We start from the raw sequence: 24625 nt of genomic DNA, 5'->3' as shown, positions 1-24625 counted from the left end.
CCTGTCCAACCCCTTAAGAATTTTATAAGTTTCTATAAGATCCCCTCTCAATCTCCTAAATTCTAGAGAGTATAAACCAAGTCTATCCAGTCTTTCTTCATAAGACAGTCCTGACATCCCAGGAATCAGTCTGGTGAACCTTCTCTGCACTCCCTCTATGGCAATAATGTCCTTCCTCAGATTTGGAGACCAAAACTGTACGCAATACTCCAGGTGTGGTCTCACCAAGACCCTGTACAACTGCAGTAGAACCTCCCTGCTCCTATACTCAAATCCTTTTGCTATGAAAGCTAACATACCATTCGCTTTCTTCACTGCCTGCTGCACCTGCATGCCTACTTTCAATGACTGGTGTACCATGACACCCAGGTCTCGCTGCATCTCCCCTTTTCCTAGTCGGCCACCATTTAGATAATAGTCTGCTTTCCTGTTTTTGCCACCAAAATGGATAACCTCACATTTATCCACATTATACTGCATCTGCCAAACATTTGCCCACTCACCCAGCCTATCCAAGTCACCTTTCAGTCTCCTAGCATCCTCCTCACAGCTAACACTGCCCCCCAGCTTAGTGTCATCCGCAAACTTGAAGATATTGCCTTCAATTCCCTCATCCAGATCATTAATATATATTGTAAATAGCTGGGGTCCCAGCACTGAGCCTTGCGGTACCCCACTAGTCACTGCCTGCCATTGTGAAAAGGACCCGTTTATGGCTGATCATGGCTGATCGTCCCCTATCAATAACCCGTGCCTGCCTTCTCCCCATACCCCTTGACTCCACTAGCCCCTAGAGCTCTATTTAACTCTCTCTTAAATCCATTCAGTGACTTGGCCTCCACTGCCCCCTGTGGCTGGGAAAATCCATAAATTCACAACTCTCTGGGTGAAAAAGTTTTTTCTCACAGTCTTAAATGACCTCCCCTTTATTCTAAGACTGTGGCCCCTGGTTCTGGACTCGCCCAACATTGGGAAACATTTTCCTGCATCTAGCTTGTCCTGTCCTTTTATAAGTTTCTATAAGATCCCCCTCATCCTTCTAAACTCCAGTGAATACAAGCCTAGTCTTTTCAATCTTTCCTCATATGACAGTCCCGCCATCTCAGGGATCAATCTCGTGAACCTACGCTGCACTGCCTCAATCACAAGAATGTCCTTCCTCAAATTAGGAGACCAAAACTGTACAGATATGGTCTCATCAGAGCCCTACACAACTGCAGAAGAACCTCTTTACTCCTATACTGAAATCCTCTTGGCTGAACATGACGCCAATCTGAAGAGAGTACTTGATCTTGCCAATGACATTCAGCTTAAACTCAATCCACTAAAGTGCAGGTTTCGAGTTCCTGAGGTCACTTACGTCGGACATGTTTTTACCAGCGACGGTCTCAGACCAGATCTGCTGAAAACTGCAGCTATCAACGAAATGCCGCTTCCTACTGATGTCATGAGTTTACAACGATTCCACGGTATGGTTAACTACCTGGGAAAATGTATTCCCAACCTCAGCGACATATCGGCCCCCCGCGAGAACTGACATACAAGGACGCGGCATGGTCCTGGTACCCGCAGCACCAAAGGGCTTTCGACACTCTCAAACTGCAGCTGGCTAGCGCACCTACACTCACCTACTTCGCTCTGGAGTTACCGGTGACGCTTACCTGTGATGCATCCCAGTACGGGCTAGGCGCAGCGTGCCTGCAGGCCACTACTGATGCCGATTTCAAGCCTGTTTCATATGCATCCCGTACACTAACTAACATAAGCGACTTCTCGATATTATAAAAGTACATACTAGGCGGAGCTATTACTAACAAGCACTATAATTGGCTGGTATGAAATAGCCAATCTACTGTTGCCACAAATGGCTGTGGAGGCCAAGTCATTACATATTTTTAAAGCAGAGATCAATAGGTTCTTGACTAGTAAGGTCACGGTTAGAAGGCAAGATAATGCAGTTGAGAGGAGAAAATACATCAGCTATGATTGAATGGTGGAGTAGACTTGCTGGGTTCGAATGGCCTAATTCTGCTCCTGTGTCAGTACTCCTTTTCCATGAATGTACAGCAAAAATTATACTGGTGGCCCACAAGTTGATGTACTTTGTGTCAAATCCTATCCGTGGCATACATTAGCAACCCTTAGTCCTGTCAGACTGACCCATAATTCCACCAACATTTGTTTGTAAATGTGAATACATGAACCATCACTGCTGATTGTAATGCTGTATGGGTTCTGGCCTCTAAAAACCCTGAGAACACACCTCAATTTTGTAAAACTGCCCTCTCACTTCATGATTTCCAAGTTTTTTATCTCATTGTGTTGAAAAACATAATTTTTATTAATGATTTGGTGTGCCGCATATTTTTAAATAATTTATGCTTCCTACCCCAGCATCCTGCTGCTCTCATTGCTCCATTGATATGTTTGCAAATCTATAAACCACTAATTTACTGTTGTCGAGTTCTCCATTTAATTCATCACTGTATTAATGCAAAAATAAACCAATTGTGGCATAATAGAAAACAGTTTAAGTGGTGCAATTATTCAATAAAAGTACTGGATTTTTGCTGTGTATACACACATATTATTAATAGTTATGCATATGGTCTACTTTAGCATCGCCTTCCTAATGAAGTGGTATTGTGCCTGAACACTGATCTACTTTACAAAATAAATGCTTCTTTTTTTTTTCTATTTTCCCCATATTTAAAAAAAAAGTTGAAAGAGGTGTCTACTCTGGAAAGTCAGACAGTACACATATTAAAAGTTCCCATAAAAGTGCAAGTTGCCTTTGCTGCTTAACTTCATTTTACACAATTTAAGGAAGGAATTTGCTAAATGGCAGAGATAGATTAATAAATAACTTAATGTACATGGTTTGGGCAGGTGGACTAATTCCACGTGTGTATGATTTAACAAGAGACATTTATCTTTACTATCTTGTGAGATTAAGTATGACATTCATCTGATTTTAATATCAGCATAATTGTTCCATATCATTTCCAGGATTTTCATCCAGATTTTCATCAGCTGAAAACCCCATTCTTGCTGCTGAATGCCTAACAGAAAAACAAAATCACTTGTAGATATGTCTGCATATTGCCTCTGAAACAATTTCAAAATCAAGTAAATTATGAACATATACGATAAAGAGTAACAAATAGTAACAACATGATGTTTTTTTGGCAAATAAAGTTTTAACTGGGCACCTGTTCTACAATCTCAAAATGCAGCATAGGAGACATTGCACAGGCAACCAATTACAGCTGTTAAATCATCGATCGTCATTAATTCAGTTCCATTAAACAGAGAGAATTGCACAAACAATACTTATTATTTTTAATTATATTCTTTAAGCTTTATTTACCCTTTCGCAAGACATTCATTCTGTACCAAACGAGGAAATGCAGCTTCTCACAGGATTTCTTATTTACAGTTGAAGTAATCAAATGAAAAAAAACTTGCATCAGTGCCATACTGTGACAGCTCATCACTTCACCAAAGACTTGGCAAAGGGCAGCACGCTGGCGCGGCGTTAGAGTTACAGCACCAGAGACCCGGGTTTGATCCTGACGACGGGTGTTATCTGTACGGAATTTGTACATTCTCCCCGTAACAGCGTATGCTTTCTCCAAGATCTTTGGTGTTTTCTCCCAAAAACGTACAGGTTTGTCAGTTAATTGGCTTGGTATAAATGTTTTAAAAATCCCTTGTGTTTGTAGGAAAGTCTTAGTGTGTGGTGATCGCTGGTCTGTGCGGATTAAGTGGACCGAAGGGCCTGTGTCCATGCTGTATCTCTAAACTAAACTAAAAATAGGCAGAGCCAAAGTCAAATACAATAGGTAGTGCAAAGGAAACAAGACAGCAAATAGTTCTCAGCATTGTAGTGCAATAGTTCCAGAGACAAAGTTCAATGTCCACAATGGGGTCGAGGTGAATTGGACATTACCCTATCGTATGAAAGGACCTTTTAGAAGCCTGATACAGAGGGAACGAATGTGTTCCCGAGTCTGGTGGTGCATGTTTTAAAGCTTGATATGGTGACATCTGGGGTCCTGTCCCTTTTTGTAACTGTGAAATCTATTGCCTCAGCATACAGTGGGGTGAATGAGTTCAATGCTATGATTCACATATGGCAACAATGCGAAATGACTCTGTGGAACAAATAAATGGAGAATAAAAAGAGGAAGGAAAAAATAAGTTGTGTACACTGAAAGGCTTTGTTTTACATGCTATCCAATTAGATCAGATAATACCATACATAAAACTCAAGTACAACAGGTAGAGCAAAGATGAAGATACAGGCTGTAGGATATCGTTTTTAATGTTGCAGTGCACCGGTTCCAGAGATAAGTTCACAATGGGGTAAAGGTGAATCGAGCAGTACCCTAGCTTATTGTGGCACAAGCCCAGAACACATGGAACCATGTCCGGAATAACCCTTTTAATGGCCAAGAGGCATAGAAGGCTGTGGAGGCCAAGTCAATGGATATTTTTAAGGCAGAGATTAATAGATTATTGATTAGTCCGGGTGTTAGGGGCAATGGGGAGAAGGCAGGCGAATGGGGTTGAGAAGGAAAGATAGATAGATCAGCCATGATTGAATGGTAGAGTAGATTTGATGTGCCGACTGGCCTAATTCTGCTCCTATAACTTATGAACTTATTACAGAGCTCTCAAAATGTTGCCTTTCATTGGACAGACATAACCACCTCGTAACATTCTGCACGCACTTCAGCGCAAAGCGTTTCAAATCCCCTTCATGCACCAGGTAAAAAGCCCGGATTCTAGATTTTTGTGTGACTTTCTTCCTGAATGTCAAGCAAGGCAAGGTACCTCAGGCAAAACAAAATGCTTTGTCCTGAAATTTTACAAAACTGATGCTGGTAGTCGATAACAAAGACTGAAAATGTTGGAAATATGAAACAAACTGCAGGAGGAACTCAGCAGGTCAAGCAGCACCTGTAGAGGAAAATGGCAGTCGATGTTTTGGATCAAGACCCTCTCATCTGGACTGAAAGAGTAGAGGAGAGATTCCTTGCTCCTTACCTTTTGCCACATTCATTTCAGTGTTCTACTTTTTTCAGAAACATGGCTTTCTCCCACCCTCATCTCCTACATTTCCTGCACTTCACTCTTCCTGCCTCTCCCAAGAAAGAATAGGGACAGAGTTTCATGGGTTTATAAACCTTTCACTCCACCAGCATTCACATTCAGCTCATGGACCTTCCTCTCTCCTCTTTATAGTGGGCATTTTCCCCCTCTACTCTTTCAGTCCTAATGAAGCAAGCAAGCAAGTTTATTTATATAGCACATTTCAGGAACAAGGCAATTCAAACTGTTTTACACAAAGCATTAAAAAGCAATCAAAAGCAATTAAAAAGTCATTAAAAAGAATAAAAACTAAAAACAAGCCAAAATAGAATAAGACAAGTATAAAATAAAAGAATAAGAGTTACAGTGCAGTGTAAGAAATGAATAATTATTAAATTTACAAGCATTTAAAAAGAAGAGTCAAACAGAAAGTCTTCAGTCCCAATTTATAAGAACTGAGACCAGCTTTTTTTCTGGAAGTTTGTTCTATATATGTGGTGCATAAAAACTAAACGCTGCTTCTGAAGGGTCTCAAGCGAGAATGTACAAACTCCATACAGACAACGCCTGAGGTGGGGACTGAACTGGGGGCGCTGAAGCTGTGAGGCATTAGTTCTACATGCCAGCCTAATTAAATCAATTTAATTCATTTAATGCACGATATGTAAGAGATCACTGAATGCAGGAAAAAAAAAAAAAAAAGGTTATCACACCATTCAATTACCCAGCTCCAACTATATTCCAAAACGAGCCACATCTCTTGCCAGGCTGATCCAGTCCAGCTGCAAGGCTGGCCTCTACTGGATGGAGTGAAAACTGCCTCGGTATGCCCTGCACACAAAAAGCAAGACAAATCTAATCGAGGCAACTGTCACTATAACAGCATATTCAAGATCATCAGCTACATAGAGTCATAGAGTGTGGAAACAGGCCCTTCGGCCCAACTTGCCCACACCAACCAACATGCCCTATCTACACAAGTTCCACCTGTTTGCTTTTGGCCCATATCCCTGAAAACCTATTCTATCCATGTACCTATCTAAATGTTTCTTAAACATTGCAATAGCACCTGCCTCAACTACCTCCTCCGGCAGCTTGTTCCATACACCCACCACCCATTGTATAAAAAAAGTTACATCCCAGGTTCCCATTAAATCTTTCCCCCCCTCAACATAAACTCATGCCCACTGGTTCTTGATTTTCCTACTCTAGGCAAAAGACTGTGCCTTTACCCAATCTATTCCACTCGTAATTTTGTACACCTATATAAAATCACCCCTCATCCTCCTGCACTCTAATGAATAAAGCCCTAGAATGCGCAACCTCTTCCTTTAGCTCAGTCCCTCAAGTTCTGGCAACATCATGAGAAATCTTCTCTGAACCCTTTCAAGCTTGGCAACATCTTTCCTATAACATGGTGACATATTGGATGGGTTCACTCTAAGCATGCCGCACACACTTGATCTAAAACCCGCCTTGCTGGTGCTCGGGTTCTGCAAGCTGCATTCAAATCCCAAATTCGGTACAGCTGCGATCAAATTTTGGACAGAACCAATAAATCAGAGACAGAGTCAATTTAACAGTCCTTGAAGCTAAGGCAGATTTAACACAGTATGATTTCAATGAGGCCTGGAAAAGTCAATGGGAATCGGAGAGAAAAATCTCTCTATTGCTGAACTCAGCCAAGTGTGGCATGGCTATCAACTGGGTCTCAGGAAGCTGTTACTGGAAAGTCCTAAACTTTCCTGAAAGACCTTTAGCTGCTTCAACGATTATTTCTCCATAAATGTCAGAAATTGAGATATTTCCTGATATATGGCACTCAGTTCCATTCACAATTAGTCTGATCTGGGCAGCACAGTGCGCAGCTGGTAGAGCTGTTGCTTCATAGCACTAGAGACCTGGGTTTGATCCTAACCTCGGGTGCTGTTTGTGTGGAATTTGCACATTCTCCCCTCGACCTTATGGGTTTCCTTCGGGTGCTCTGGTTCAACCTCCAGCCGTCCCCCACCCCCACTGCCTTCCGCCCGATACCAAAGGCATGCGAGTTTATCGGTTAATTGGCTTCTGTAAATTGCCCCTAGTGTGTAGGGAGTGAATGCAAAAGTGGGATAATATAGAACTAGTGTGAACGGATGATTTATGGTCGGCGTCTACTTGGTAGGCCGAAGGGGTTGTTTCCATTGCTGTATCTGTAATTTCTTGCAATTTCATCCATGTTCCAAAGTATAACATTACCTTAACAACCAAGCGTGTGGTGAGAAGTGATTAGTAATTAGTAATATTCACACAGCACAAGTGCCAGACATTCATCAACAAAAGTGCACCAAATCACCACCTCTTGATATTTAACACCACTGCATTCTCACCATGAACATCCTGGGGTCACCAAGGACCAGATGCATGACTTGACCAACTGTGTAAACACCATGACTGCAAATAATAGGCAAAGAACGATAATACCATGGCAAGTGATTAATCTCATTACTTTCCAGATTATTTCTACCATCTTCAATGCATGAGTGAAAGGAAATCATCTCTAGCAGCTTGGATGAATGCAGATCCAACATGAAGCTTGATGCCACACACGAACAAACAACCAGATAGCTGGATGCAAGGAACTGCAGATAAGGCACATAAAAAGGCATAAAGTTCTGGAGTAACTCAACGGTTCAGGTAGCATCTCTGGAGAACATGGATAGGTGGCGTTTTAGTTCAGGACCCATCTTCAAACTGAAGCTACTGATTTGCACCCAATACACCATCATAAATATTCACCTTCTCCATTATGTGATGCACTGTGCAGCAATTAAGGCGCAGAGTGGCGGAGCAGCAGAGTCGCTGCCTTATAGTGCCAGTGACCGGAGTTCGAACCCGACTAGGGGTGCTGTCTGCAGTTTATTCATTCCCCCTGTGACCACCTGGGATTTCTCCGGGTGCTCCGGTTTCCTCCCGCATGTACAGGTTTGTATTGATTGAATTGAATTGAATTGAATGCCTTTATTGTCATTCAGACCTTACGGTCTGAACGAAATTTCGTGCCTGCAGTCATACATACAATAATAACAACAATAAACACAAATTAACACCACCACAGTGAGTCCTCCAAGCACCTCCTCACTGTGGTGGAGGCAAAAATCTTAGGGCTGCAGTCTCTTCCCTCCTCTTCTCACTCTGCGCTGAGGCGATTCCCCACCGGGCGATGGTACAAACAGTCCCGCGGCTCACCGAACCCCGCAACGGGCCGGCTCAAACACCGCGGCCCAGGGTGGTCGAAGCTGCCGCCCTCCAGTCCAACAGACGCAGCCGCTGGCCCGCGGCTCAACCCCGGACTCAGGTCATAGCCGCCAGAACGCCGTCCCAGCCACCGGAGCACCGTTCCAGCCCCGGATCGCTCTCACGTGAGTGCCGTTCCTCCCTCGAGCTGGGCCACTCCGACGGGAGCGCCGTTCCTCCCTCGGGCTGGGCCACTCCGATGGGAGTGCCGTTCCACCCTCGGGCTGGGCCACTCCGACGGGAGCGCCGTTCCACCCTCGGGCTGGGCCACTCCGACGGGAGCGCCGTTCCAGCCACGAGCCGGACCGCCCTCACGGGAGCGAGCCCAGTGCAAGTCCTGACTGGCTCTGCCTCCGGAGTCTCGAGGCCGCCAGCTCCGCCATCAGGCCTCAGCGCAGACGGAGGCAGAGAAGGGGGATACGATAAAAAAGTTGTATTCCCCCGAAGAGAGAGACAGCAAGCCCCGTTTCAACCCCCCACCCCCACATAAACACAACCTAAAAAACAAAAACTAACTAGACAAAACGAAAAAAAACAACATAAAAAAGTAAAGACAAACGGACTGCAGGCGAGCCGCAGCCGTTTACCAGCTACTGTAAATTGATTGGTGATCGTTGGTCAGCATGGACAGTGGGCCAAAAGACCTCTATCTCTAAAACCAACACAAAATCTACATGCACTGCAGGATTTCATTGGGCTTTTGCAATAATAATTCATGAATACACCACATCTCGCCACTTGGAAGGGCAGGGCTATCAGGCACAACAGAACACTACCTGTTCAAGTTCCTTACTTTCTGACGGAGCGACCGCAGGCAGTGAGACTGGGCCCGCACCTGTCCTCCACTATCACCCTGAGCACCGGCACATCACAGGGCTGTGTACTAAGCCCCATGCTCTACTCCCTCTTCACTCACGACTGTGTTCCTGCATTCAACACCAACACCATCGTGAAGTTTGCAGACGACACAACAGTGATTGGGCTGATTACCAATGGTGGTGAAACAAAATACAGAGCGGTGGTGTAGAACCTGGCGAACTGGTGCGCACGTAACAACTTGTCACTAAACACCTCCAAGACCAAGGAGCTGAATATTGACTTCAGGAGGTCCCATAATGGAGAACACGCCCCAATCTCCATCTACGGGGAAAGTGTGGAGAGTGTCCAGCTTTAAGTTTCTGGGCACTCACATTTCAGAGGACCTGACAGCAACGACTGTTCTTCCTGGGGACATTAAAAAAGACTGGTCTGCCCCAACAGCTGCTGACAACCTTCTACCGCTGCACCACATAGAGTATATTAACATATGGCATCTCTGTGTGGTATCTCAGCTGCACGGAGGCGGAGAGGAGAGCTCTTCAGATAGATAGATAGATAGATAGCCTTTATTGTCATTCAGACCGAAGTCTGAACGAAATTTCAGCAGTCATACATACAATACAATAAAAACAACAATAAACACATATTAACACCCACCACAGTGAGTCCACCCAGCATCTCCTCGCTGTGATGGAGGCAAAAGTCTTAGGTCTGCAGTCTCTTTCCTCCTCTTCTCCCTCTGCGCTGAGGCGCGTCGTCCACAGCGCGTCGTCCACAGAGCGCAGAGGATTATTGGGACACAGCTACCAGCCTTGGCGGGCATCTACCACACACGGTGCCTCAGGAAGGCCGTCAGCATCCATAAAGACTCCTCACACCCTTGTAATGGACTGTTCGAACTACTTCCCTCCGGCAGACGTTACAAGGCCTTCTACGCCCGAACCTCCAGACTCAGGAATAGCTTCATTCCCAGAGCTATAGCGGCTCTGAACCGGCCCTGCTGAGTGCCCCCCATCCCCCCTGGACTGTCTCCCTCGGATGGTCACGTCACACTGACACATCTGCACTTTAGTCTGTTGAACTGTTTTGACTGTTTTACTGTTCTTTTTACAATCCATGTTCTAGGGATATCTAAATCCAAATTTTATTAGTTATTTATGTTATGACATCGGTTGGAAGCTGCATACCAAATCTCGTTGCGCTTATGTGCAATGACAATAAAAGATATTATTATTATTATATTAATATATTCTGTTCCAAATACAGCCATCTTTTTGAACAACCATGCTAAACAACTGCTCTTTGTTCTATGTTCAGAAAATCGCTACCAAACAGCACTTTGAAAATACCTTTCAGGGCTCGAATTAACGGTTGCCCGGGTGCCACTGACCACTCAAAGCGCCGCCGGGCAACCTAAACACCGAGTCATTTTGCCCGGCTTGGCAACCAGATACTGGTTTGTACCGAAGACAGACACAAAACACTGGAGAAACTCCGCGGGTCATGCAGCATCTCTGGAGAAAAGAAACGTAACGTTTTGTGTCGGCTGTATTGCGTGGGAAAGATACTAGGTGCGGGGTGAGGAAGGGTCGGAGCGAATGACGGGCCCCGAACAGCGGCTCCATCTCCTCCTCCTCCCGCCCGCCCTGATAGCGGCCGCTGTTTAGCAGAGCGAATGACGGGCCCCGAAAAGCGCCGTTAGCGCATTTGCAAGCAGCGGTCCTTATCAGGGCAGGCAGATGGCGGGAGGAGGAGGTGATGGAGTCGCTGTTGTGGCCGCTGCCGCCGCTGTTCGAGGCCCGTCATTCGCTCCAACCCTTCTGAAGCAGCTGCACCAAAGATACTATAGCTATAGGATCTTTGAGCTGCACCGCTCGGCCCCGCACCTTGCTGTTGGCTGGCGGAGGAGGGAGGCGGTGGCGAGGAGTTCCCAACGGCTAAGGCAGCGGGGCGATGTTGTTCGAGGAGCACTGACCCTCCTTCCTCCATACCTCGCCCCCCTTCTCTCTCTCTCTCTCGTACGCCCCCTCCACCCCCCCTTTAACCTGGGACCCCTCCTCTCCATCCCGCACTGATCCCCATTCCCGCCTCTATTCAATCCTCACTGACATCCCGTGTGCTCCCCTCCCCATCTCCCCCCCCCAATCTATTCATCCTGCGCTGATCACCCTATCCACCTCGCATTGATTCTCCTGCTACCCCCCTCCCCACCCCCACCCACCCCCCATACACTGGTCCCCCAATTCATCCTGTACTTACCCCTTTCCCATCCATCCTGCACTTCTCCTCCATCCATCCTGTACTGATCCCCCATCCATCCTCTACTAATCCACGCATTCATTCCGTACTGACCCACCCTCCATTTACCCTGCACCTTCCCCTCATTCATCCTGTAGTGATCCCCCATTCATCCTGCACAGACCCTCCGATCCACACTGTACTGATCCCCCCGCCCCCATTCATCCTGCGCTGATCTCCTCCCCCCCCATCCATCCTGTACTGATCCTCCCATTCAAGAAGAATGGGGGAGGCAGTCTGAAGAAGGGTCTCGAGCCGAAACATTGCCTATTTCCTTCGCTCCATAGACCCTGCCTCACCCGCTGAGTTTCTACAGCACTTTTGTCTACCCCCATCCATCCCGTACTGAACCCCCCCCCATTCAACACCACTGACATCCCCGTGCTCTCACAATTTAACCTACTCTAACCAACACGTACTAATTCACCTGCCTCAATCCATCCCGCCATCTATCCACCCCGCACTGATTCACACACACCCCCCTGCCTGACCCTATTGTCCTGGAAATGTCTTCAGAGCGAACATTGACTATGTTTGATAACGGAATGCAATCAAATGTGTTTTAATTCACATTATTTGTTTTAATCCATAAAGATGGATTAATTAAATTGTGAACACATGAAACATTAAAACCACAGTGTTCGATTGTCACTGCTGCCGTTGACACGTTATTACAGAATTCATTTTAACGGCAAATCAATGCTCTTAATATGGAGTATCAGTACTGTAGTTATTTAATGAGCAACATTCACAACTATACGTACGCATATATGTTACCATGGTCCAGGATTTATTGACACAGGTTGATCATACGCTGAATAATCCAACCACATTTTTGTTTGGAAGTGGAAAGATCTAATAGAAATTGCATTAATTGCAATGTGTAAAAAGAGTTGAGATACTGTCTTATAATTTTGCTGCATGTCATTGTGGGATATATCATATCTTGATTGGTGAATATGTTTAGTTTGTGACTTTATTTGAAGCAGAAATAATATGTGAATGCTTCATTGAGTATAATTCCGACTGGTAACTACGCACTTCGTCCGAGCACATTATCACACGCGTCATGCAAGCCATCTTAAATGACCACCTAAACTGTCAATTAGCAACCTAAAAAGCTGCCAAGGTTGCCCGGCTGGCAACAGGGAAAAAAAGTTAAGCGAGAGCCCTGCCTTTGTGTTGAAACCGCAAGGGAAACCTGTTTTGCACAGCAAGTGCTGATTTTAAGTCAGCATTTGACTACTAGCGTTGACTGGCCCTTTGCCAAATATTCTCTATCCTAAGGTCATACAAGGCTTCTGCTCCAAGAGGAGATACAATGGCTGCCCCAATAAGCTAGGTACAATGGCGCAGCAGTTACAGCTACACCGCTCCAATGACCTGGTTTCGATCGCAATCACAGAAGCTGCCTGTGTGGAGTTTGCACATTCACACTGTGACTGCGTGGACTTCCTCCTCGTGTCCCAGCTTCTTCCAATATCCAAAAGATGTGCTGGTAGATTATTTGGCATTGTAATTGCCTCTCGGCGTAGGTGGTTACCAAAAAATGGAGAATAAGTTACAAGGAAGTAAATGAGACTGATGGGATTGCTGAAAGCCAGCATAAACGAGATAGGCCAACTGTACGAAGAAAATAAAAATATAATTGTCGCAGACTCTAACAAGTTGCGAAAATTATTCAGGATTGGACAACGATATTTCATTGCAGCAAAAGGATACACTACAGCCATGGATTATATTCTTGAGAGAACAACCAGTCCTTGATGTATGAATCCTTTATTGACAACTTTCCCTTTCCACCCAAACTTTGCAAGTCAACAATGGCAGAATGCGAGTGGCAGTCTCATCTTGAAATGGCAAAAAACAGCTGCTTCTTGGACTTACAAATCAATTGGAGGTAAACAAAAATCCAAGGACAGCATGAGAGTCTGCAAGAGTAACCATGAAATATGTGGGGCAGATCACATACCTGTGGAATGCAGGGAAACACCACAGAAATTCTACAAAATTCCTTTCATGAGTCAGAACTCCAGGTCATTTTACTCCCATTAATGGGATGGTTTTGCACAGACAGCTAGATGGCAGCTATAGGATCATAGAGCACCGAAACAGGTCCTTCAGTCCAACGTCCATGCCGACCAAGATGTCCTCTCTAAGCTAGTTCCATTTGCCTGCATTTGGTCCATATCCCTCTGAACTGCTCTTATCCATGTAGTGTCCAAGTGTCTTTTAAATTTTGTCCTTGTACTTACTTTAACTACTTCCTCTGGCAGCTAATATGTACCTACCACCCTCCGAGTGGAAAAGCATGCGCTGGATGTCAGATGCAGGCATGTCTGATCTCTTGCTAGATCCCTGGACTCACTGATGAGTCTCAGCTAATCCATAACTTACTGGCCCAAGAAATTGCAGAAAATTGCGGACACGGGTCAGACCACCACACAAACCCACCTCCCTTCGATTGACTCAATCTACTCTTTACACTGCCCCGGCAAGGCCCCCAGCATGATTAAGGTCTCACCCTGGTCACTCCCTCTGCTCACCTCTGGCAAGAGGCACAGAAGTGCGAAAGCACATACCTCCAGATTCAGGGACAGTTTCTTCATCAGGGAACTAAACCATCCTATCAACAACAAGAGAGCTGTCCTGAGCTACTACCTAGTTTAGTTTATTGTCAGGTGTATCAAGGCACAGTGAAAAGCCTTTGTTGCGTGCTAACCAGTCAGCAGAAAGATATACATGATTACAATTGAGCCATTCACGGTGTACAGATATATGATAAAGGGAATAACATGAAGTGTTTAGTGCAAGATAAAGCCAGTAAAGTTCGATTAAAGATAGTCCGAGGGCCCCCAATGAGGTAGATAGTAGTTCAGGACAGCTCTCCAGTTATGGTAGGATGGTTCAGTTGCCTGATAACAGCTGGGATGAAACCGTCCTCGAATCTGGAGGTGTACGTTTTCGCACTTCTGTACCTCTTGCCTGATTGGAGAGGGGAGAAGAGGAGGTGGCCAGGGTGCGACTCGTCCTTGATTATGCTGGTGGCTTTGCCGAGGTAGCACAAGGTTTAAATGGAATCAATGGAAGAGAGGTTGGTTTATTTGATGGTCTGGGCTATGCCTACAATTCTCTGCAATTTCTTGCGGTCTTGGATGGAGCCGTTTCCAAACCATGCTGTGATGCATCCTGATAAAATGCTTTCTACGGCATATCTGTAAAAGTTGGTAAGAGTTGTTAGGGACATGCCAAACTTCCTAAGCCTTCCAAGTCGAGGCATTGGTGTGCTTTGGCTATTGCTTCGGTATAGATGGTCCAGGAGAAGTTGTTGGTGATATTTACTCCAAGGAATCTCCACTTCGGCACCATCAATGCAAACTGGTGTACCGCTTCGCTTCCTGAGGTTAATCACTTTCTCCTTTGTCTTGCAGACATTGAGAGAAAGGTTGTTGTCTCGACACCGGTACACGAGGTTCTCAATCTCCTTCCTTTACTCCATCTCATCACTATTTGATATCCGGCCCACAATGGTATTTACGTCTGTGAATTTGTAATTTGAATTAGATTTTGTATGGCTGCACAGTTGTGGGTGTCCAAGGAGTAAAGAAGGGGGCTGAGAACACATCCTTGTGAAGCACCAGTGTTGTGGATTATCATAGAGGATGATTTGTCCCCTATCCTCACTGATTCGGGTCTATTGGTCAGTAAGTCGATCCAGTTGCAGACATGAGTGCTGACTCCAAGTCTCGCAAGTTTGGTGATGAGCTTGGATGGTATAATGATGTTAAAGGCAAAGCTGTGGTCTATGAATAGGTGTATGACGTAGGCGTCTCTCTCATCCTGGTGATCCAGGGATGAGCGTAGGACCAGGGAGATGGCATCGTCCATGGACCTGTTGCGGCAGTAGACGAACAGCAGTGGGCCAAAGCTACTTGGTCGGCTGGTTTTAATGCGTTCCATGACTAGCCTCTCAAAGCATTTTATGATGATGGATGTCAAGGCCATTGGACGGTAGTAATTTACCTCATTGGAGACTGTTGGACTATCATAAATCGGACTTTATCTTGCACTATACAATATCCCATTATCCTGTGTCTGTACACTGTGGACGGCACAATTGTAATCATGTACAGTCTTTCTGCTTGCTGCCTGGATAACTTTTCATTGTATCTGGTTACACGTGACCATAAACCTCTTTAACCTCTATTTATTAATGATCTTTAACCTCTCATTATTAATGTCCGAGATTCCCACCTGCTTTAAAAAGACATCATTAATACTGCTGCCCAAGAAGAGTAATGTGTCTTACCTCAATTACAACCGAATGGTGGCACTAACGTCCGTGGTGATGAATTATGCTGCATATCAGCTCCTGCCTTACTAAGAACCTGGATAGTTCAATAGGGTATGCGATCTTGCTGCCTTTTCACTATAAAAACACATCAATCAAGCTGTAATTCGACTACACCTTGGCATTCAACACCATCATCCCCTCCAAATTTATCACCAAACTCAGGAATGAGCAGAGATCCAGTATATGCAATTGAATCCTCGACTTCCTCATTGACAGACCACAATAAGTACGTTAGCAACACTTCCTCCTCGATAACCATCAACACATTAACTTACAATATGTCTGAAGAATGGTCTCGACCTAAAACTCGGCCTATCTATGTTCTCCACAGATGCTGCCTGCCCTGCTGAGTAACCCCAGAATTGTGTGCCCTATTGTGTTAACCAGCATCTGTTCTATTCTCTCTATGCTGATGATTGTGTAGCCAGACACTGTTCTGATGCCATCTTTAAATTTGACAACGATACCAGTTATTGGATGAATACAGGTGCTGATGAGTGAGAGTACGAGGAAGATTGATAATCTGATTGAATGGTGCCAGAACAACAATCTTGCTCCCAACATCAGCAAGTTCAAGGAACCACATACCCACCTTCATCGGCCACAGTGATGGAAAGAGTCAACAGCTTCAAGTTCCTGCCGTGCATATCTCTAAAGATCTGTCGTGGGCCCAGCAAATCGTTGCAATCATAAAGAACTATCTTTAATTGGACTTTATCTTGCATTAAATGATGTACCCTTTATTCGTGCATTGTGGACAGCTTGATTGTATTCATGCAGTCTTCTCTTTGACAGGATAGCACGTAAACAAAAGCTTTTCACTGTATCACTGTATACATGACAATAATAAACTAAACTAAAATATATTTCAACGCCTCAACTTAATTTGAAGATTAAAGAGATTCAGTATGTTGCCGAATATCAAACTTCAACAGGCGTACGGTAGAGAGCACATTAACTGGTTACATCATGTCCGCTTCAGCATTTCAAACACCTAGGAACAAGGGAGATTATAGAGAGTGGTAGACACTGCCTGTCCCCACCATCAAAAGGTCTTAGGAGGCCAAAAAAAGGCAACCAATATCAAAGACTCATACCACCATGGCCATGCTCTCATTTTGCTACTGCTATCAGCAAAAAGGTGCATGAGCCTGAAAACCATGACTAACAGGTTCAAGAACAGCTTTTTCCCAGCGACCATCAGGCTCTTAAACAGTATGCAACACAAACCTCAGCAACGACAATCTTCGAGGTATTACGTCTTTGGTTGCACTACGGTTTTCAGTTTTTGCAGTATTATGGTTACAGAGTATTGTGGTTATTAATATATAATAATGAAAAATCCAATAGATTATTTATTACAGGCCTGTTGAACGATAGCAATTAAGAATTTCATTGTTCCATTACCTGTGCATACCACAATTAAACCGTTTTAACTCTTTACTCATGAGATGGGTACTTGTGATCTATTAAAATGCAAAGCCAAACTGAAACCGTGACTACATTTTCTTAATTGAGTAACAATCAGGCCGTTGTTATAGGAAGAAAATAAAACAGATTGTAAAAGTGCACCGTCCGATGCCAAGATGTCAGGGGAAAGGGATTACTATGATGATGTCAAAGCTGGTACTTTTATTTGGAGGAAAACTGCAAATCTTTAAGATGATAATAGAGTAAATAAGGAAGATAAATGTTGATGAATTGGTCTTATGGCTCGAAATTTAAACATAAAACGAATATCCATTTGTGCAGCATGTGCAATAGAAACATAGAAAGTAGGTGCGAGAGTAGACCACCAGGTCCGTCGAGCCTGCACCGCCATTCGCTCATGGCTGAACACTAAACAGACACACTTACCCACAAACAGTAGACACAAGACACAGAACACAAGACACTACCCTCCCCTTTATACCGCTATCACCCCTCTCCACCCCAAGAACCTCGTGATCTCCTGGGGGAGGCAAAAAAATGCTCAAATGCACATTTTTTTCTACAGGATATTAAATAATATTTTAAATCTAAACATTGTTATTTTGTAGGCAAATACGATGAATAAAGTCTTACAAAGGACAATGAAACCAATGAGCAGTATAACTCCTTTGGTTATGTTGAGTTATGATACTCTGAGAACATCTCAATCTTCTTCAAACAAGCATTACAAGATCATTGTAAAAAACAAAGAACTGCAGATGCTGGTTTATACCAAAGATACACAAAAAGCGCTGGAGTAATTCAGCGGGCCAGGCAGCATCTCTGGAAAAGAAAAATGGGTGATGTTTCGGGTCGGGACCCTTCTTCAGACATTCATAATTTTTCTCCAGAGATGCTGCCTGACCTGTTGAGTTGCTCCAACATTTTGTGTGCATCGCAAGATCTTTGTTGATCCACAGAAAGCAACAGTTGGAGCTTCAGTTTAATGTTGCAATTGAACACGTCTTAAAACCTCATCACAGTGGCCATATTCTGGATTGCAGTTAGCAGCCAAAACCTTTTAAAGTCAGGAATTGTTTTTAAACCAACTGTTCAATTTAACCTTGTGTAAAACTGTAGAGGACGCAGTAACTGCAGTACACAGATAGTAATACCAACATAACCATAAGCAGAATCAATTTCAACTGACTGTTGAATATGACAAAAACATACAACTTAAGGGTCCGTAACAACAACAACAACAAATAAATCAGAAATTGAGCTAATTCTTTGCACTCAACTTTGTATCAAACAGATTCGTCCCAATTGATTAGTGGGAGGCACATTTATTATTTGACTAGTTTAGCATGTTATTTTTTTATTTTCATAGATTAAATTATTTCACTAAAACAATACACACTAGTTTATAGAGATAAGACTATTAAGATATTAACAGATCTTATGGAAAACATGTCTATTTTCCATTTATCATTTTAGATCAATACTGATCTAGCGTGTTATATGAAAACAAGAGGAAAATAACTAAATTTACAGGTTAGCATCATTCAATTGATAATTACAATTTTAATATAATGACAAATGCAAAAAGAGGAATACTATTTCACATACATTGAGAATTAAAAAAAAACAGGTTTTAAAAATAAAGCACTGAAGATTTCTTAGAAGCACAAGGGGGTGAAACACATGGATGTAATAACATTAAACTAAATGAACAGGTCACAGTTTCACCCTTTGCCTAGGCTGCGACAGCAGGTGGAACATGCAGAATTTTAAATAGGTGGGGCGAAATCAACAAATGTTCTCTCTCCAGATGATGCAATACAAATGTCACCTTTCTTGATGACAGAACTGTCAGACAGACAAACAATTAGAAGGTTTCCATTATTAATGCAACAATACACCGGAAAAAGTAAATCAACCACAGGACTGGAGAAAATAAAACTGAATGGTGCTGGAAACAGTACGTGACTTGAAAATACAGTATCGTAAATGATACTCAAAAAGACATGAAATTGTTTTGACCGTTCTACTCAAAGTCAAAATGCTACACAATAAAATGACCAATTCCAACGTGGAAAACATGTTTTTTCCTACCCCTTTTGTTTTGCTCCATTAGGTTAAGATGGAAAAAAAGTTATATACCAAATGCATGAAGTATTATCAATAACACATTTGAATGCCAATTAATAATTTTATGTCAAAAATTTGAAATGTCTTTGCCTGCTCAAGAAGCATCGTATTCAAAGCATTATTCAAAAATCATGGAAAAAGCATATCATATTTTAATGTATTAATCAAACCAACACAAATTACCAACTAAATAGATACCTCAATCAATAAAAATATTTAAATTGATTTAAATTACTTTAGGTCAAGATGTAATAAGGACAATTTGTTCCATGCCAAACACATTAAGTATTATCAATACGCCAATTAATAATTGTATGTCCTTGCCTGCTCCAAAAATACTATATTCAAAAAACATTATTCAAAACTAGCGGAAAGAGCATGTTATATTTAAATGTATCAATCGAACTTCAAAAAGAATTGCCAGCTAAATAGATACTCCAATCAACTTGGTTTTCTATAGTAAATTAATTGAATGTTAATAAATGAGATAACTGAAACGTAGTTTAAAAGCTTTACAGAAAAGAACAAATTCAATGATAATTTATCCGGCACTTTAAAATCGCAGGAGAATTTCCTACGTGCAACTCTTTCCACACATACATTGTTCAGCTCAATCGATTGTTTATGATACTCAAGACTCAACAAGCTGCACCAAACCGGCAGCAGCTTGGTTTCAAATCGGGTCAAGTTGTTGACACAAAATCAAATTAAAAAGGAGAGGGCAAATGAGAATGCAGGCGATGAGCAGCGTGGCCTACACACCGCAGGGCCCTGCACCTACCCGTCTTTCCGCTTGGCTTTGTAGACGTGACCGTAGGTGCCTCGTCCAACTTTGCAGCCCTCGTACTCAAACAGGTCCTCCACTCGCTCCCGCTCCGTCGTCAGCTTCATCTTGAAATCATAGTCCATTTTCGGGAAGTTTGTAGATCCTTATTTCGTTAGTGGGCGGTATTGTCTGGCCGGTTAAAGGGTGTCGCAGGGTGTCACAGCCGGGGGTACCATAAAGGTCTGTGCTGGAGGGAGGAAGGGGGGTTGTTGGTGGTTGTTGGGCTGGTGAAGCCGCCCCTGTCGTCGCTGCACCGCCGCCGTCCTCTGCTCTCCAGCCCGTCGCGACGCCGGTCCCACACTCCAATACCACGTACGGCGCTGTCGTCAACGCAGTCCACACGACGCACGCTCTCCATCCCGCGCGCGTTCCCGCCCCTCCCCAGGGAGGCGCGTGCTCTCGGGGACGCGCGCTCCCTTCTTGACAGAGAGTTCAGTGCAGACACAAAGAGTCGCAGATTATTGCAGATTAACCACTCATGTTAGTCGAAACAAGGAACTGCAGATTGCTGGTTTACACACAAAAACGACACAGGGTGCTGGAATAACTAACAGCGGGTCTGACAGCATCTACAAGACTGCAGATGCTGGTTAAAAAAAAAAAGAGACAATGTGCTGAAGTAACTCAGTAGATCAGGCAGCATCTCTGGAGGACGGAAAGGTGAGTAAGGGCCTGTCCCACTTAGGCGATTTTTTAGGCGCCACATCGTTGCCGGGGTGTCGCCTGTATGGTTGTGAGTAGTCTCCTTAGTCGCCCAAAGAGTCGTAGCGTCTTTCTGGTCGCTGCTGGATTTTCAAAATTTTCAAAATTTCGGCGACAGTGGGTTTGACGCCAATGAGTGTAGTTTGACTTCTCCTGACATAGGTGCTGTCGTAGGTTGTCGCCAGGATGACATAGGTTGTCGCTGGTGCTGACCAGTGATTGGCGACTACCTATGTCAACCAGCGACAGGTACCGGCATCAAGATAAGTCAAGTAGCAACAGGCATTGGAAAAACCCAAGTCCACATGGCTCCAAGGAGAAGGAGAGGGCAACCCAAGGGCAAGGCCCAACCCCAATCCCCACCCACCAAGCAGGTGGAGACCCAGGAGGAGACCAGGGAGGTGGCCCATGTCCCCACCACCACCCCAACCTGGACTGGCCGCCCTGCCAAGACTATAGGTACTGCTGCTGCTGACCCAGACTCACCTACAGATGATGCTCAGGACACTGATGCCTCAAGTGTCTCTAATGTGTACACTGTCCAGGAGGAGGTGAAGAAGGGCAAGAGACCCAAGGTAGTTCCTTATGAGTTCAGCAGAGAACAAGAAGGAGAGCTGGTCGAGTGGTATCAGTCAAACACAGAGTTGTATGACAAGAACCACCAACATTATAGAAACAAGGACAGGAAGAACTCACTACTTGACACCAAGACCAAGGAGTTTCCTGACAGCACCTGTAAGTACCTACTTACTGGGTTGTTTCTCTGTATTTCTGGTCCTGAAATTTGCAACTTCATGTTGTGTAGCAGGCATAAAAATAAAATGAAAACTACTAATATTACTGCTGCAGGCAGGCAATTCATGCTGGTCTTTATTATATATATATTTTTTACAGATGCCCAACTCTGTCTGTGATTCAAAAGCCAGAGAACAAGATATGGCAAGCTGTCTCAGAGTGGGAACAAGTCAGGGTCTGGTGGCAAAAACCAGCAGTGAATCATCGACAAATGGGACTTTATCAATTCACATGTGCTACGAGTGGAGAGGAGACAGCACCAAGAAGCAAATTATTATAAAATAGTTATTGTGAAATTGATAATTTGATTGTCATCTTGCTTGCCATGTCCTGATGGTCTTGAAAGTTTGTAAAACACATTTATTTTCTTCCAGTTTGACAAGAAGAAGCCACTGCCCAGTATGTCCAGTGAAGAGGAGTTTGATACACTTGAGGGAACCTCTGGATCCACCCCCTCCACCAGTCAGCAGCACAGCAAGAGGAGCAGGACCACTGCCAGCTCCACCCCAACAGCAACTGAGGTAGAGGAGAGAGAGGCAAGTCAGCAGGAGCTGATCAAGGTGGTAAGTACATTTGGGGACATTTTTTGGCAGATTTCTCCATCCGTTCATCCATCCATCCATTTTCCCCCCCAAATTTACTTACCTGTATCATACTAATTTATGTTGCAGCTCATGCAACAGGCAACCGAGGCCAGGGAGGCCAGAAAGGCCATGACACAGCCCCAGACACCACATGAGAGGGCTGTTGACACCTTCTTGGGATTCCTAAAGACTGAGCTGCTCAAGATACCAGAGAATGTGTGGTTCAACTACACCATGGCTGCCATGACGATGGCCCATAACTTCTCCCAGCCGGTAAGTAATTTAAGTAATGTTTGTGGAATTTTGGGAACATTTGACTTTAATATTTGACCTTAAAATTTATGTTTTTGTATGAAATATTCACAATGAATTCATGTGTGTTTCAGACTCAGCAGCAGATGGGACACATGGGACAGCAACAGATGGGACAGCCACAGACAGGACTGATGGGACCACCACAACAGATGACACTGATGGAACCACCACATCAGCAGGCTCACCAGGTATTTAATTTTATAATACTTTTTGTGAATTGGACTTGAAATTATTTGTCACACACAGCTTGTGAAAAGTTTAAATTTAATTGCCTTCCACTTAATATTGCTATGTTTCTGTGTTGCAGCCACAGTCACTGATGGGACCACCACGGATGCCACCACCAGTGATGTCATGCTCACCGATTGCCACCTCACCCATGGGCAGGTCACCCAGTTCCACAGGACAGCAGCAGCCCTACTCACAGCAACAGTCTACATCAACTCCATCACAGCAGTTAGCCACTACATCAACATACACTGCCTTGCAGCCTGCAAGATCTAGTAGCTTCTCTGCACTCTCAGCTGCATTCACAGACTACCCCAGCCTTGACACACCCAGACCTGCACCAGTGACACCAGGGTGTATCCCCAGAACGGAGACCCAGGATGCAAGTAGGGACTTGAGTTTGAGCTTTACAGGAATAATGGACACAGATCGCCCATCAGTGTAATGTGTCCATAAATTATGTTAAGTCTTGTATGTTTTTGCACTTGTATTATGTTTGAAGTTTATTGAAACTCAACGACCCTCCTTGGGGTATGGGAGTACATAAATAATTGAAAAACACCACATATATACAAAAGTCATACAATATATCGTTAACAGTACAAGCAAAATGAAGATAGAAAGAAAGATAACCAGAGTATTGAAGTTTTGAATTTTGGGATTTTTATTTGTATCTTTGTCGTGTAATGTTTGAGCTTACTATAAGCAGTCTTTTTGTAAAATCATGGTTAAAGGTATCTGTAACATGCCTGCCAGACCTGTTGAAGTTGCAAGTTTTATGGAGAGAAATACAGGGAACGTTGTGAATATATGTAAATACAATGTCACAGACGTGCCATTATTTGATATTTATTGCCTTTTTTATAGATTGATGGGACTGATCAGACTGAAGGAGGTGCTTATAGTGATGATTCTTACAGATAATTTCAAATTTTATGTGATTATAATAAATTTATTTTTGTATACACTGTTGTATGTTCTTTATAATGTAATAATAAATCAAACTTTTTTGTTGTTAAAGTGATAATTCTTTATAGATTTATTATATTTTTCAGCGACCTGCTACGACTATGACAGTCGCCGGCAGTTGCCTAAAAATAGCCTAAGTGGGACAGGCCCATAAGTCGTGACCATTGGGTCACCGGTTGTCAGTAGCTTGCCATAGCTTGACGTTGACTAGGTGGCAGGTTGTTGTAGCTTGTCGTAGACATTGTCATAGGGGGGGGGTCCAGTCGCCGGTTTTTCGGCGACCTGCTATGACTATGGCAGTTGCCTAAAAAATCGCCTAAGAGGGACAGTGTAGAAACAAAGAACTGTCGATGCTGGTTTACTCCCAAAAAGATAAGAGCTGGAGTAACTCAGCAGGACAGGCAGCATCTCTGGAGGAAAAAGATAGGAGATGTTTTGGGAACCAGCATCTTCACTTATCTGTTTCGACAAGGAACTGCTGACGCAAGGTTACAAAAAAAGTCACAAAGTGTTTGAGTAACTCAGCAGATCAGACAACATCTTTGGAGAACGTGGATAGGTGACAGTGTAGAAACCAGGAACTTCAGTTGCTGGTTTAAAAAAAAGACACAAAGTGCTGGAGTAACCCAACAGATCAGGCAGCATCTCTGGAGAACATGGATAGGTGATGTTCCGAGTCAGGACCTTTCTCCAGACTGAAGACTAACGTCATCTATCCTTGTCCTCCAGAGATGCTGCCTGAGATACAAGGTATTTACAGTGGGAACTCAAGAACATAATTGCTGGTGACGGGCAAATGAG

The 24625-nt window shown here is 43.8% G+C and overlaps 2 protein-coding genes across 12 annotated transcripts in view; one reads left to right on the top strand and one right to left on the bottom strand.

Moving 5' to 3' along the window:
* The window catches only part of cdk8 (cyclin dependent kinase 8), a 91736-nt gene extending 71203 nt beyond the window's left edge, over positions 1-20533 (bottom strand). For 4 of the 6 annotated variants that reach the window (XM_033022798.1, XM_033022799.1, XM_033022802.1 and 1 more), the window contains exon 1: positions 20187-20533. In XM_033022798.1, the coding sequence (XP_032878689.1) occupies positions 20187-20314 (128 nt within the window). In that variant the 5' untranslated portion in view covers positions 20315-20533. Of the gene's footprint in view, positions 1-7466; positions 7508-20186 lie in introns of those variants that run through there. The other 2 variants (XM_033022805.1, XM_033022801.1) reach the window with 2 other exon arrangements.
* Positions 20534-20609: 76 nt separating this feature from the next.
* LOC116974395 lies at positions 20610-23875 on the top strand. Of its 6 annotated transcripts, none has more exons than XM_033022807.1 (5): positions 20610-20766; positions 22103-22291; positions 22400-22585; positions 22705-22815; positions 22935-23820. In XM_033022807.1, the coding sequence occupies exons 1-5, from the start codon at positions 20710-20712 to the stop codon at positions 23298-23300; spliced, it is 909 nt and encodes a 302-aa protein (XP_032878698.1). In that variant the 5' UTR covers positions 20610-20709; the 3' UTR covers positions 23301-23820. The 6 variants fall into 6 exon arrangements, with proteins under 6 accessions (XP_032878698.1, XP_032878697.1, XP_032878699.1 ...); XM_033022806.1 differs by having other exon boundaries at positions 20615-20766; positions 22699-22815; positions 22935-23875; XM_033022808.1 differs by having other exon boundaries at positions 20668-20766; positions 21828-22291; positions 22699-22815; positions 22935-23875.
* Positions 23876-24625: the final 750 nt, after the last annotated feature.

This window comes from Amblyraja radiata, chromosome 6 (genome assembly GCF_010909765.2).
Source record: "Amblyraja radiata isolate CabotCenter1 chromosome 6, sAmbRad1.1.pri, whole genome shotgun sequence".
Taxonomy (NCBI): domain Eukaryota; kingdom Metazoa; phylum Chordata; class Chondrichthyes; order Rajiformes; family Rajidae; genus Amblyraja; species Amblyraja radiata.
The sequence above is the reverse complement of the archived record's forward strand: the minus strand, read 5'-3'. Positions and strand labels throughout refer to the sequence as shown.

Coding starts and splice junctions, on each gene's coding strand:
- LOC116974395 (XM_033022806.1), top strand. CDS start 20,710: ATGTTAGTCGAAACAAGGAACTGCAGATTGCTGGTTTACACACAAAAA. Junction 22,586..22,698: donor CCCATAACTTCTCCCAGCCG/GTAAGTAATTTA, acceptor TGTGTGTTTCAG/ACTCAGCAGCAGATGGGACA. Junction 22,816..22,934: donor CACATCAGCAGGCTCACCAG/GTATTTAATTTT, acceptor TCTGTGTTGCAG/CCACAGTCACTGATGGGACC.